This window comes from Dioscorea cayenensis, chromosome 16 (genome assembly GCF_009730915.1).
Source record: "Dioscorea cayenensis subsp. rotundata cultivar TDr96_F1 chromosome 16, TDr96_F1_v2_PseudoChromosome.rev07_lg8_w22 25.fasta, whole genome shotgun sequence".
NCBI lineage: Eukaryota > Viridiplantae > Streptophyta > Magnoliopsida > Dioscoreales > Dioscoreaceae > Dioscorea > Dioscorea cayenensis.
The window spans coordinates 2,303,413-2,319,100 of NC_052486.1; the positions used below are offsets into that span (position 1 = coordinate 2,303,413).

Sequence of the window (15,688 nt, forward strand, 5' to 3'; positions counted from 1 at the left end):
ATTTCAATATATATATATTTTCTGTTAAATTGGAGCTAAATTTTCAGAGTAATCATATCACAGAATGAATTAAGAATTTAGTGATGTGACTTGAAATCAGAAATAATTCATCTCCAAATTCAAATTTAATGTTAAGCAATGTGATATTTTGATTTACAACCAAATCCAAATGCACCAAATCCTTTATCAGTTATTTCCAATTCCAATAATCAATTCTCTGAATCTCAATTCAGTAACCCTTTTCACACTTGTTAATGAAGCTTGAAGAAAGCCATGAGAGGTTCATAGATGACTTCCTTAGCATTCACAGCCATTTGAAAGTCAGAATGAGCATAGTTTTCCTGATAGTGAATCTCAGTGTTGTGAGATTTCAGTATTTTTAGCAGGTGTTTAACATCTTGAACATCAGAAAGCTCATCTTTGCCTCCATAAGCAATGAACATCGGAAAGTTCTTTGCAATCGAAGCCATGTTGTAAGCAGGTGGAGTTGGTTGTCCATAATGCTTCATGTTCTCTTCTTTATTGCTGTAATCAAACTTCGTTATCGTTCCCTTTCTAATCACTGCAATTTCAGTGTCAAAATATATCATGTGAGTTTTCATCAGCTTTGGAAATCCGAGTAAGTGAACTCACTCTGAGCAAGGTGAATCATGTTCTTTGTTGCAGTTGGTTGAGGTTCATGTTCTTGGTACAGAGCAATGGTTGAAGCATTGAGGCAGCAATTCTTGCCTAAACATGAATTGTCAGCATATTTCAAGCAGTGTCAATAATTAGGAATTACAAGCAACGTGGTAGAACCTGTGATTGCAGACATTAAGTTGTAGCAATTGACACCGGGTTGCTTGCAGAGATTTTTAAGCAAGTTCTGCACTGCTTCTCTACATGAAAAAGATTTACAGGTTTTTCTTTCTTAGTCGGCAGAAATGGTTGAATTAGTGAAGGACTCTTTTACTCACTCATTTGGATTGAATTCATGAAGACCCAACCAGTAATAAGCCTATAAACAAGCAAAAGGAAACCACAATTCATTAACTAAATCAGTAAAAAAACATACTAAACTCTGTTGAATTTAGTGTACCTCTGCTACGAATGTCTTTGCTGCAGCTTGCACAAGAACCGATGCCACCTGATCTACATAAGCAATAGGGCTGAGCAGGGCTGCTGATCGGAACATGTTCATCATCTCATTTTCACAGAATGAGGCAAGGGCGATCAGTGTTCCCTATAGACAAAATTTCAAATGTAAACTTCACTGGGTACCTCAAACACTAGAGTATCAGCGCAGCTACTTACTAAAGAGTGCCCAACATAATGAAGCTTTTGTTCTGCTGTCTTGGTGTAGATATACTTTACAGTGGCAGGAAGATCATAGGCAGTGAGTTCATCCCAAGACCAATCCCAATATGCCTGGAATTTTGTATCACATTTGAATTGAAAAAGATAAATGTTTTGCATAGTAAATGAAGAGAAGGCAAGAGAAGTATACAGAATCGTTTGGCTGGAGAGAAGTGTGACCACTGCTATACTTGGTACCACGAGCATTAGCGATCAAACATCGTATCCCTTGTCTGCTAAGATGAATCCTAGTGATTCACTGGGTGGATTCAGAATCCAAGTGATCCCATCCTACAAAAAGCAGCAGAATTCAGGAGTGAAATTTTCAACAGCAACCACTCCTGAGCATTGTCTTCAGATCACACATACCATCAGAAGTCCATGTTCAAGCAAAACAGGGATCTTATTTGCTCTCGAGTATGCATTATTAGAATGACCATTCGGTATTCTCTGAATGCTCAGGATATAACCATCTTCAGTAGTCACCTGCAACACGAGACTTGGGTGGTGATGAAGTTAAAATAAATACATGATGGTGGAGAGATATTGAAGCTAAGATTACAGTGTGCTCTTCACAAGGATAGCCGTAAATCTCCACCATGGTTTTGCATGTACCATGAACAACTCCAACAGGCCTAGAGTGCTGGAAACCAACATCCCTCGCTCCAAGCGCGGCACTGAAAGTTAGCAGGAACGCAGAAAACCAGAGAAAGACCATGTTTAACATAACCCTGGTTCAAGGAGGTTTCATTTAGTGAATATATAGTTTTAAAGGGAAGATTAATGTGAACATTTGTTCCAATGGCTGCACGGACGTTATGATCGAATAATATCATCTGCAATCAATCCTCGATTGATGGCATGGAATGTTCAGAAAACACCATTCTGCTGGCTTGCTGCGTGTTGACATAGTTCAATAGATAGAGGAAAACATAAAGTGATGAGAAACAGACAAGAGAAAGCAATGGGTTGAATTATATTCCACGGAGTTTTCCATGTTCTTAAACTTGTTCACACTCAGGTATGTTTAGCAATTAATTAATTCATGAATAAATCATGAATGGAAGATTAAAACTGAACTATCAAAAGAGAAAGAGTCATATGATTTAATATGAGAATTATTAGAAGTTCATAGCATTAATTAAGAATTAAAAAAAATTAAGAAAAGCTAATCAACAATGTTCCTTCTTGGATATAGCCTAATCCAGACATTTATGTAACATAATATTTAAATACTGGGTTCTCAGACTTATCATAACGTGTCATACTTAGTAAATTAATTAATTAATCATGGAAACAACTATTTATTTTCTTAAATTATTGAGTCGATGTTGAAGAAGAGGAGCATGACATTGTACAGAGAGCCATGCGCTGTTGGGTGTGACTTTTTGCACTTGAGGACGAGAATTCCTCCACATTCTCTTCCTCTTTATCCCATTAATCCATTTGACAAATGATTCCAATAATAAGGCCCACATGAAAAAGAAATTTTATGAAAAAAGTATGGATTTGATTGAAAATAATTATGAATACGAAGATCATGGTTCTAAGGCCAACCCATTCTCTAGTCCCCACCAGTTGTGGCTTTTAGCTAACAAGATTAGTATACATATCTAATAAAATCAGTTTCATTTGATGGGATTAAATGTTTTAAATGAAAAACAACATTGTGATCATGTTTGGAAATACCTCAAGGGATAAACAATGAGATCCTTTGATTCACATAATCAACTCATATTTACACAAATAGTAAAATCTACAATAACATATCTCAATTGGAAATCCATCTTTAACTTCAAACAATGAAGCTATTTGTATCTAAACTTGCATGTAAACTCTTAAGAAACCAAGAATACACTCACATTATCTAGTAGGAGTTCTTCTCCTCGACCTGCTATTCAACTTTGGTGAAGGAGAGAACTCAAATGGCACGACCGGGACATCCATCTCCCCTTTCAAAATCCTCACAATGTCACCACTGTCTGGCCGTGATTCCGGCGATCTTTGTAAACACAACAGCGCGAGATTAATGCACAAACTCGCCTGCTCTTTATCGTACAAATCCTTTAATCTCTCATCAACCAAATCAAGCACATTTCCACTTTGAGCTAAATGTCGACACCAGCTTACAAGATTAGCTTTCTCAAGCTTCATTGGTGAAGACAAGACATGAAGAGGCCGCCTTCCGGATAAGATAACTAAAATCAACACTCCAAAGCTATATACATCTCCCTTCTCCATTGAATTCCCACTCTCTGGAGCGATATAACAAACAGTTCCTCGCATGCTTGTCGTGCTACTAAGCTCTCTGCTGAACATCTCCCCACTGAACAACTCACTCCCTGCCGATCGGCTCCGCTTCCTCCTCCATCCATTCCTGAAGCTCACCTCCATGTTCTTCACATATCCATTACCATTGCTCGAACAACTACTCCCGGCACCACCGCCTCCCCGACAACTAGCATTCCGGAACCACCGCATTGATCTCAACCCAAAACCGAAACCTTCATCATGCTTTCCTTTCTTGCTTATCTCCGCAAAATACTCTTCCTTCCACCATTCTCTGACCTTCTTGGTCTTCTTATCAACACCACCATTACTGAGCTTCTTCTCATGCTTCGCCTCACAGTTATTGAAGAATGCTTCACCTTGGCTATTCAATGGTGAGCTCTTCTGCTCCCCGTTTTCTTCATCCTCCCAACCTACACAAATCTGACTGCCAATCCACTCATGGACATATTCCTTGCTACTGAGTTCCCCACTGCCATCCTGTTTCCACCACCAATCCTTCCCCCATTCACCATTTGAATGTTCCAAGTTAACAGACTCTTCATTACAAGGAACAACCGCCGCCGTTGCCGGCGGCACCGGCGCCAAAGCTGGCTCTTTTCCCTTGTCATTGGCTCTAGCAACGCCAGTGGCGGCCTTCTTGGGAGGTGGAGCGAAGGCAAAGTCGGCTTCCAGGCTAGCAAGCTCTTGGCTTTTCCACAACTCCTGGCTGAACATCTCAACGCCGAGATCCCCTTCAGTTTTGAACCTCGCCAAACCGAAATCAGAAATCTTTGCGCTGAAATCAGCACCGAGGAGGACATTGCTGGGCTTAATATCGCCGTGAATGACCGGCGGGTCGCACTCGAGATGGAGAAAGGCAAGAGCTTGGGCGACGTCCAGGATAATCCGGAAGCGGTGGTCCCATGTGAGGGCGTCAGAGGGATGGAAGAGGGCGTCTTGGAGGCTGCCGTTGGGCATGAACTCGAAGACTAAAGCTCGGCAACGACGACTGAGGCAGTAACCGAGAAGAGAAACGATGAAGGGGGAGTGAGGGATGGCAGCGAGGGTGTGGAACTCGTTCAAGAAGGTAGTTTCGGAGACGGCGATAGGGTCGAAGAGCTTGACGGCGGCGGCGGGCAGAAGAGCAGCGCGGAGGACGGTGGCGGTGGAGCCGCGGCCAAGGCGGCGGGAATGGTGAAACGAGGCAGTAGCTCGGCGGAGATCACGGTGGCGGAAGCGGCGGAGAGGGAGTGGGCTTGGGGACAGGGAGAGGAAGCGTTGGAGATCGGCGATAAATTGAGAAGTAAAAGTAGAGGAGCATGAGAAGCACTAAGACGACAACGAGAAGGGTTGCACCGGCAACGGCGCCGGCGAGGAGGAGTGCATGGGCCTTGTGAGCTCGAGGATATGATGGTGAAAGTGGTCTTGAAGGCATTGGAACTAGAATTAGGGTTAGGGTTTTGTGAGATAGTGGAGAAGAAGTAGAAGAAGAATGATAAAAGAGAGAACTTTGAGATGATGCGCAAATTTGAATTAGGGTTAGGGTTAGGGTTTAGGGGAGGAAGAGGAAAGGGAGAAGAGAGAGAAAGAAGGGAAGTCATGGAGGAAGTGGAGGTGGAAGTGGTGATAAAGAATGGAAGTGGTGGGGGTTGAGTGGAGGGAGAAAGATGGAGGGAAAAGCTGGTTCACAGTTGGAAACTATATATATTTTTTATCTTTGAAAAATGTTTATTATTTATCAATAAATATGAAATTACATATATATATATAATGTATATACATTGTATATATACCCTGTAAAAAAACTTAATTTTCATATATATATATATACATATATTCTATTAATTAGTTTCTATTTAAAATTTTATTATGTTTTTTTTTTGATAAAATATATAAATCAAATTTTTTTATATTATATTAGATCAATTTATAGTATGTTCTAACAAAAGAATTTATGAGGAAAGTAGTTTTTTTTAAATTATATTAGATTAATTTATATAGTTGTATCTCAACTAATGCCTTGCGAATAATCACTAAATATGGGTTTTACCTAGTAATAATAACATAGCCCAATTTTTCATTTTTTAAAGATAGTATTATATTCTAAAATATTTTTTAAGAAATAATTCTAATTAAGTAGTATAATAAACAATTATTAATTATACAAAAAAATCATATATATATATTTGTGATTAGCCAGTAAAATAAACAAGGAATTAGAAAGAGTGTACAAAATGATAAAGCTCTTCTACAGATGTTTTTTATTGATTAAGATTTAAATTTGAAATTATTTATTATTAAGTGATTTAAAATTTTAATATTTTTTATTAATTATTATTATTTTTTATTATATACGTTTTTAAGTTAAGAAATGTTATATATATAGGGGTATAATTGTAAATGAGATATTATATATATATATAATATTTTAAGAAAAGGGAAATTCAGAGGGGAGGACTTTGAGGAAGAGAAGAGAATAAAGTATAGAGAAAAAGATAAAGGCAGTCTCATGCTTATGATTTTGAGTGGAGGCATGCTTTATGACTTCTTTTTAAGTTCACTTTTTTTTTTAGAGTTTGATCCGATCAAGTAAATAATAAAATAATGTCTTGAGTTGGAACCATTTTGATCCTTTTAATTAAAAAAATCCATAATTTAAAACAATTCCTTGAAATCAAGAATAATTTAAGAGTATTTTAATAAAAAAAATCAATAGTTATTTTAATCTCCTTCTTTATAAATGTTTAGAATAAAGAGAAACAAATGATGGATAAATAATAATAATTGAGTGATTTTTATCGACATAGCCCCCGGAAAAAAACTTTTGTATGATTGCGTAAATGTAATTTTGGATTTTTTTGGGGTTGTAAAGTGAAAAGTTTGGAAATATATTATTACAAAAGCCATTGAAGAGGACCAAAGAGAAGGGATGTTGTGTCGTGAGTGGCACGCCGTGCGTTGGCCAAGGCGGGAAGATAACATGCCTTGTGGACCCCACTATATCACGTGCATTGCACGTGATGTTTATGTGTTTTTCTCTATTAATTATTTTTAAATGATATTATTAGTTTAATGGCATTTTAAATAATCACCGAAATTATACCCCCATTTTAAGTCCCTTGGTTTTTTTAATCCATGATATTTCTTCTTTGTCATGAATTATTTTGAATTTTAGGTTAATTATTTTTTTTAAAAAAAATAAATTAAATAGGGAAAATAAATTATAGATCTTTGAAAATTTTAAAGTTTTACTTTTGATATTTGAATTTTTCAAATAAATTTTTTTTACAGTCAATTACTGATGCTCACTGCATCAATTTATTCTATCTTACAACATGTATTTCATGCTTAATATGTATAGTTTTTGTTTACTATTATATGTTTACGTGTAACCAAATAAATTTTTACTTAATATATAGTATTCTTTTTATTCAATATTTATTTTTTATATTTAATACTGATCTTTTCATTTAATATTATGTGTTTTAATTTAAAAAATTTAAAAAATATTTTTATCAATATCAACTATTTTTTATGACAGAATGACTGAATAGTAAATTATCAGAAAATTATTTATTTATTTATTTATTTATTTTGAGAATACTCAAATTTGGGTAAATTTGGGTGAATGATAAGTGAAGTAAAATTTGGAGGGATTTAAGGTATTTTCAGATTAAATATATATATATATAATTATGAAGGAAGTATTGATGGGAGTTGACGTTCACATGATGAGATGGTGAAGAAAGGCCAAAATTTTACACCTGAAAAGAAGTGATGGATGGATGGGATGGCGTGTGGTTGCATGTGAATGTGAAGATTTGAAGGGTTGGGAGTTTTGTTTGATCTCTTGGAACTTTGAGGGGATTTTTTATTTTTTATTTTTTCTTTTAATAAAAAGGTGGTCAATAATTCATTGTTTAGTAGTTTTGCAGCTTTTCAAGTTTTGGGAATAGTAAGTTTAATATTATGTGATTATATTATCAAAAATAAGGAAAAATAACAGGCTAGGTTGAGATATTTTAAGTTAATTAATAATTTAATATGAAGAGTTTGACTCACAATGTTAATATAATATCATCAGTACTCTATATTTTTTGCATGTGAATGTGACTTTTTCTTTTTTTCTTTTTCTAATATATATTGGTGGTGTTCGGTTTTAACCTTTCAATCAATTTTTATAATATCTGACCAAGAATGAAGACTAAAAATTTCAAATTTTGTTGGTCAAAGTATTCAATTGATCAGCCATGCATGGTAAATAAAAATAAAAAAATATTTTATAAATTGTATCTTATTTTTTTAAATATAGATATAATTATGATAAATTTTTTTTTTAACATAAAACCACCTAACAATAGGGTAGTGGTACTTCTCTGCTCAATAATGGAGAGTTCAAATCTTAGTCACGGTTTGTCCATAACTACTTAAAAAAAAAACATCCTTCAACTTGCAAACTAGTCCTGATTTGAACAAATAATAACTAAAAATTTGGCAGAAATTGATAGTGACTGTTAAAAAAATTCAATAATGAATTAATCCAAAACAGAGATTAACTAATCATGGTATAATAAAAATAGCAGTTGAAGAGAGAGGAGGAGAGGAAAAGAGAAAGATAGGGAATCTCAAAGAGAAACAATATTTAAAACTTATGGTTGTGTTGTGGCCACCTCTCAATCAGGAATCCCTAGGACAACACATGTTCAAAGAATACCATCCAGTCATACATTCTCTAATCCACCAAAAAGATAATAAACAAATGCAAAAAAGAGCTAGGAATTATATGGGGGGACATAAAGTGAGAAGCATACTTGGTTGGCAAGAGTTCCTCAAGTACCTGTTTCATTGTCTGCTCCCTTCTTGACATCCTTTCAGTCTCTTGTCTACTCAAGACCCTACACACCAGAAATTAGATATCTTTCAACAGCATAAACAAACAAAATATAGTAAAAAAGAAATGACAATATCAAACTTCAGTACCTGATTCACAGAAATATAGGTCTGACAGTAATAAGTAATGGCTACATTAACACTCTCCATTACAAACTACATACACATTTCACAATCAGAAGCATATACATCTCAAGAGAGTTTTGAGGTGCTTTGCAAATGCATTCACCTTTTTGGATAATGGTATACTAGATTTTAAGCATCCTTGTACAAAACTAGTTGAAATTGAGAGGTAGAGAGTTTAGGAAAGATTATAGTCCTTGATTTTGATCCTAGAACAGAGTTGATTTGAATACTGCAGTCACACCTAAATCAAACATTGAATCCAAAACTGAAGCCAGATACATGGTATTGGTGTCGACAAGACAAAGGCAATTTTCAGTGATAATAGTTTGGTGTCCGTAAAGGAAAACCATCAGTTGCATTTTATCCAATCAGTCAATCTTCACTGATGAATAGATCAACCGTGTGAACCAGAAGCACGCATAGAAGCCAATGGTGCCTGTCAGTACAAAGAACGAATACGAAGCGATAAGCATGTAACCGAAGTAGAGAACACCAGATACTGGCTTTGTGATGTCTAGTTTTGTGAAGAAATAGAAAATGGCATATAGAAAGAGATAGAGCGCTGATGATCCTGAGGTGAGATAGGACCGCCACCACCACAAGTAATCTTCGCTGCACAACTGGAAGTAACAGAGCACGATTGTGATCTCAGCGCAGGTGATGATAAGGATCAGAAACACAAGGAAGAGGAATCCAAAAATGTAGTAGAACTGGTTCAGCCAAATTGATGTAAGAATGAAAAAAAGCTCAATGAATACAGCTCCAAAAGGAAGGATGCCTCCGATCAACATTGAGAAGATTGGATTCATGTACCAGGCCTGCTCGGGTATCTGCCTTGGAATTTTGTTTGTCCTCACAGGATCCTCAATAACGGGTTTCTTGAATCCCACATAGCTACCGACAAATACCAGAGGCACTGAAATACCAAACCAAAGCAAAACAAGCGCAGACATGGTAGTGAAAGGCACAGCACCAGAAGACTTCTCACCCCAAATAAGTGCATTTAAGATGAAGAAGACACCAAAAACAATTCCGGGAAACATGAAAGCCGTCTTCAGTGTGACTTTCTTCCATTCTGTGCCCTTGAACATTTTGTATAGCCGGGCAGAGGAGTAACCAGCAAGTATGCCCATGAAAAACCCATAGAAGAAGCATGGCAGTCATCAATCCTCCCTGTTTGATGGTGAAAGGAAACCAAGGACAGCGAAAATCATGGTCACAAGCAGCATCCCAAAGAACTGAACACCTGTTCCAACATACACACACAACAAGTCTGAATTAGTCGAGGCCTAAACACATCTGCATGGACCAGTTTCCATCCTGTTTCTTCCTGGGCTTCTTCTTGGGTTTCCAGCTGATTATATCTGGAGATATCTCTGTATAGTGTCCGCAGCATTATCATGGCTACCATGCCTGAGAGGAATAGAACAATCATCAGAGAATTAACTATGGAAAACCAGTGAATTTGGTCATCAGCCATCAGAAGATAGGTATCCCAGCGAGATGCCCACTTCACATCACTCTCCTGCAAGCAAGAATAAAACCAAAAACATAAGTAGACCGCCATAGACATTTTCTATAAAGAACTTGCAGATGAAAACATTTGATTCGGTCAAGGAATAATGGCCAATTAAGTTACAAAGAAGATCCCTGGGCTTCGTAACCTTACCTTAAACTCGACATCGTAGGTGAATATGATGTCCTTATCTGCTTCAATCTCTTGAGGGTTATTAGAATTTACAACTGTCTGCTTTGCATGAGGATCACATGTGGTCAATCTAGTTGTATTACCACTCCACTGGCCTTCAAAGACATGCTTGACACTGCAAAATGGAGAATTAAAAATATCAAACACAGAGATTTCCATAGCCCATAAATAATGGAAGATGATTGAAATGAAGAAAAATATCTGTACAAATGAAAATTCTCAATGCAGTAAATTGGCAACCACTTGGCAATAAAATTATGATATACCTAAATGGTTTGACTTCAAAACCTACAATTCTTGCAAGATCCATTTCTTCATCCTTGTGGTACTTCACTGTAAATGACAAATGGTTGTTGATAAAATATTTGTAATCCTTGCTCTGCAAAAGAAGTTGTGCCCATATAAGTGTTCAACAAAACTGTAGCCGATTAGAAACATTACTGCATAGTAATTCTAGTGTGTCATCAGTTACCCCAGAAAAGGACAGTTTGAGACCAACAAAAAAACCAAGCTGATAAATAATAGTTGAATCCTGATTCACCCTTTGAGCAGGTACAACAAGTGGAAGATTGTCCAGAATCCTGTGACACATAATGAATTCTTAATAAATAAAAAATTATAGAATACCTATTTTAAATATAACTTCCAGACCACTTACATGTTCACCCGATAATCATCATCTATCTTTTCCACAAATTCCTTAACTTCTTTGTCATTGAGTTTTATCTTGCAAACAATATTACACATCTGTGGCTCTCTCATCTCAAACTACAAGACATTGTTTCTCAAGAATAAGATCAACAGGAACCAGTAATATAGAAAAAAAGCACATGAAATTACATCCAGACAAGAAAAAGAGCTTCTCACCACATAAGGGGAGTTTTTCAATACGATCACCACGAAGAACTTCCCCTAGATTTTCTGCACTGTCAACTACTGGTATCAGGCTTGCAATAGGGAAGAGAGTAGTAGGAATATGGCAGTTGAGTCTTTGTAGAGGTTAGTTTGTTCACTTTCACAATAAGCGGATCTTTCTGCAAGCAGCACTTTGGTCAACAAAGGGTTTTACAATAAAAAAATAAGGCACTTCACTGAAAATAAGGAGAACAAGATGATGATGAGGGAGGAGAAAGATCAATAAGCAACCATGTAGGGTGCAGGTACCCAAATAAGCTTAGGGAAAGAGATATGAAAGAAACATAACCAAGTAGTACTTTGTGCATCATCAGAATTAATAATCGCATGAATTGGCAGTTACTATGTTAGGAAAAACCATTTTTTAGCTGTGATCCAAGAACCTGGAATTCAAACTAATATCAGAGCAAGGGGAACACAGATCTGAACTCTCAAATAATAAGAGCTATTAAATTTTGTACAAGTGATTTCTCTATGAATCAGGTATCTCTTTTTGGTTGCATCCACAATCTAGAATAACAGCAGTTCCACATAATCTTTCCATGTATAAACGTTCAATTTTAACTTATCCCATTTTTTGTCGTTCATCCATAATATTGTCGTCATCCACATTCCCACTTTCTTCTTATGAATTCTCATAATTATGACAAAGCGACAAAACATAAATAAAAAATTCCAGCCCTTATCCTGCTATTCAAACTTAAGTTGTCCAGCATGAACAGTTGGTTCCGTTGAGTTAATGAATCATTAATCATCCTTCATTTTAGGGTCACTATTTTTTTAAAGTTAAGAAAGAGCCTATTTACATATAAGTTACTCATAATTTGATCAATATGATCAATGGATTAAAATAACTCAAAATCGTACACACACACACATATTTTCATGATCAATAAAATTAATTATAAGTATCATTAAGCATCTAAATGATGTTGAAAATTTATGAAAACATAAAATTTGGTGTATACAAAGTAGAAAGGAGCTCAAATATAAGAAAAAATAACTAGTCTGGCATTATTCCATTTAAACCTATACCTTAATTTGGGTTGAGCTGGCCAATATACGTTTGACAATAAGCCACACATATATAATCAATAGTATGGACATCAAATTCCACAAAATAAATAATCCAAACTATAGTTATAAATTAAGCCAAAAAACCTTGAAGATCCAATCTTTAATCTTGGTTAGTAAAAAACCCATAATAAACATAATTAAGCATCAACAATGACTTTGATCCAACAAGAAATGGCAAGTATTATGACTGAAATTTCCACATAAAACTATTAACCAAATAACCAAGAAAAATAACGGCGCCATCAATATCATAGACTAGTCCCCCGAAATTCATTCAAATCCAATGTTTCGCACAATCGAATCAACCTAGAAATAACAACTCAAGAAAACCCTAATCCACGAATACACACACACAAGACACACCAAAATCACCATTCATGTACAAATCCTATCGATATTTGATGAGATTCATGGAAATCCATAGAAACCGGGAAGAAATCACTAGGATAGATGACATCGGATCGAAAAATAGAACAAAACAAGCGGCAAACCTTTCTGAAGTCCGCGGGGGCGACGCCGGGGAGGTAGAAGCACTCCCCGGCGATGAAGAGGAGCATGAGAACGATGCTAATCCATGGGAGGATCGGCGGAGACCGAGAGCTCGCCATCGATGAACAAGCAAGCAAGCGAGAGAGAGAAAGAGAGGAAAATGGAAGTCTATTATGGAGATCTAAATTCGAAAGAAAGAAAAGAAGCGATGTCAAATTGCTTAACAGTCCCTGAATGCTTCCCGTTTGATCATTGAGTCCCTATTGACTTCTTAATTTCGTTTGTCCTTTCCTTCTAAATGTGAATATTTTTTAAAAAAACACCAAATTACCTTGAGAAGTGAGAACCCAATAATATATATATATATATATATATGGCGATACGTCCTCCATGAACGTTTGTGAAGGTTCGGAGAGTACTTGCATAAAAAACAAAAGTAAGAGAGAGAAAAAAGAGGTGAGGGGCATAAAACAGGGTGAAAATAGAGAAATTGGATAACAGTGATGGAAAAACAGTGCCCAAGCATTATACTGGATTAAAAATAAATGAATGAATTCATGCCATTTTTTTCATTATATAACTATTTATAACACTGTTTATCCTACTTTTTGCATTGACTGAACTGTTGAATGGTCATTCTTGATATTACTATTCATAAATATTGATGATCGGAAGTCGGTGGATTCCAATCTGGCTGTTGATAGAGGGATGTCTGTAGAGTCGTTATATGTGAATGTCCCTAGTAGACTAGTCCTCGGTATATATACACACACATAATATTTATTGAGTTACTATTGTTATTAAAAAAATTGGATAAACAATCTAAATAGTTCCCTATCTTTTCACATATTTTTATTATGGTCATCCAGTTTTAAAATGTTAACAATTTGGTCTTTTATATTTAATTTTTATTACGATAAGATAACCTAGTTTATGGTGTGACTTGCTAGTGAGGTTGATGATTTAGAAAGGAGGTGCCATTAAAAAAAGTATAATATAATCCCATGGATGATAAACTTGTTCATTCCATGGATAATAAAAACATAGAGAAAATGAAAAGCTCCATGAATATCTATCTATTACAAAGTGTTAATGTAATCTGAAGAAAGCAAACAAACTATTAAAAATTGTTATTTTTCACACTAAAATATAATTAAGACAGTTTTTTTTTAAATAAGAGTAAAATTAAAGTTAACTTTAACCCGGAAGACATTATTATCTCCAAATTTTAAACATAAATTACTATTATTATTTTAAAAAATAGATAAACCACATTCATTAGCAAAACAACAAAATATTACAGTACAATGAATATAGAGAAATACATCAAAACCTAAACACAGACTAAGAGTAGAAAATAACTGACAAAATACTAAATAAAAGTACAACTTAAGGTTTACAACCAAACCCAAATATAAGGCGAATGAAATACAGCACGACCTACAAGGAGGTTCTTAAACAATAATACAACAAATGCAAAGACATAAGCTCACGAACATAATTCCAAAAAGGCATCTCTGGAAGCCTTCTAAGATCCCCAGGGTTCTTGCTCCCCGATCCGAAAAGGATTTAAAATAAATCCATGAGCTCACTAGCCCAGTAAGTAATCCAAAATAAACTGAAAGCAAAAGTTCAAATATCAATTTGTACGAAAATCAATAGTGCCAAAAAGAATTATCAAAGCCAAAGGATAAGACATAGATAGCAAAATCCAGAATACGTCTCCAAATTCCCTGTAAGTGCCAAAGGTCATTTGTTTATCCTCGGTGACAGACCCGAGCCAAAATAACAGAAATCATTTATTTACCCTCGGTGACCCGAGACTGAATAACAGGTGGCCGTTGATTATTTCACCGAATGGACATAGTGCAGACTGCGATCTCATTTTTCCAAAAATTACTTGTCGACGAGGTCGAGGTTTAACCCCCATTGTTGGGTTGCATATTGTTCATTTTGGAGACCAAAAAATTCGAGATACAATTCCAAAGCCAAGAATACGAGAATATTCACAAGTATTTTTCCAAAAATTCATCTAATAAAATAAAGTAAATAATTAAATAAACGGATAAATAAATAATGTAAAAGGAAAATACTCACTTTTTCCAAGCCCTAAGCTCGGTTCTCACTTTTGGAGAAATAATAACAACATTTCACAAATATTTTCCCAAAATTCAAGAAAATAAAAGATTTACAAAAAAATAATAATAAAATAAAATAACACAAGTATAAATAATAGTGAAACCAATAAATAATTATTCGACCAATCTCAAGGAAGAAATGCATTAATACAATAATATACTAAAATTTGTAAAAATACAAGGTCTAATGTATCTCATCAATTGAAGAAAAATGGCCCACCTAAAACCAAAATAGCTAGAAAAATAATTTCAAAGGAAATATTGTCAAAACAAGGATGTTAAAAATTTTAGGAAGGAGATAGGCAAGGACATAAAGGCAAGTGGATATTTAAGGGATAAATGTATAACCCAAATAATATATAGGTAATTCAAGTTGATGTTAGGTGGACCAAGGATTCAAGCACTTAATAAATCTTAAGTTTTTGCTATTGGGAATAAACAAGGTTACAAAAAGGATAATTACTTTGCCAAATATTTGGAAGTAACAAGGAAATAACATATATAAGTTTTGGCAAATAATAGCACTATGGTTCCAACTAAGTATAGAAACTTCTCTTCCCCTAAAAACACAAGACATAAATAGATGGCATTCCCACAATAATTTTTAAAGAATAAATGCAAACAAAATTTCAGAAATTTTACATGAAAATAAAGCAAAACAACAAAATTTAAATACAAGAGTTTAAGGGATTACTTACTTGGTGATCCTAAATTCAAAAGAAATCCAAGATGATGCTCA

The 15,688-nt window shown here is 35.1% G+C and overlaps 2 protein-coding genes and 1 pseudogene across 2 annotated transcripts; all 3 read right to left on the bottom strand.

Annotated features, from left to right (window-relative positions):
• Positions 1 to 96: 96 nt before the first annotated feature.
• LOC120278912 (triacylglycerol lipase 2-like) lies at positions 97 to 2,384 on the bottom strand. Its single transcript, XM_039285655.1, is given in 10 exon segments — positions 97 to 562; positions 634 to 729; positions 799 to 878; positions 957 to 997; positions 1,079 to 1,222; positions 1,294 to 1,407; positions 1,487 to 1,551; positions 1,554 to 1,626; positions 1,705 to 1,821; positions 1,898 to 2,384. Coding segments are annotated over 10 exon segments (1,206 nt in total). The 5' UTR covers positions 2,063 to 2,384; the 3' UTR covers positions 97 to 251.
• A 649-nt stretch (positions 2,385 to 3,033) lies between these two features.
• On the bottom strand, positions 3,034 to 5,212 carry LOC120279594 (putative receptor-like protein kinase At1g80870). The gene is given in 2 exon segments (XM_039286523.1): positions 3,034 to 4,869; positions 4,871 to 5,212. Coding segments are annotated over 2 exon segments (1,842 nt in total). The 5' UTR covers positions 5,042 to 5,212; the 3' UTR covers positions 3,034 to 3,198.
• Positions 5,213 to 8,682: 3,470 nt separating this feature from the next.
• Positions 8,683 to 12,993, bottom strand: LOC120279369 (annotated as a pseudogene).
• Positions 12,994 to 15,688: the final 2,695 nt, after the last annotated feature.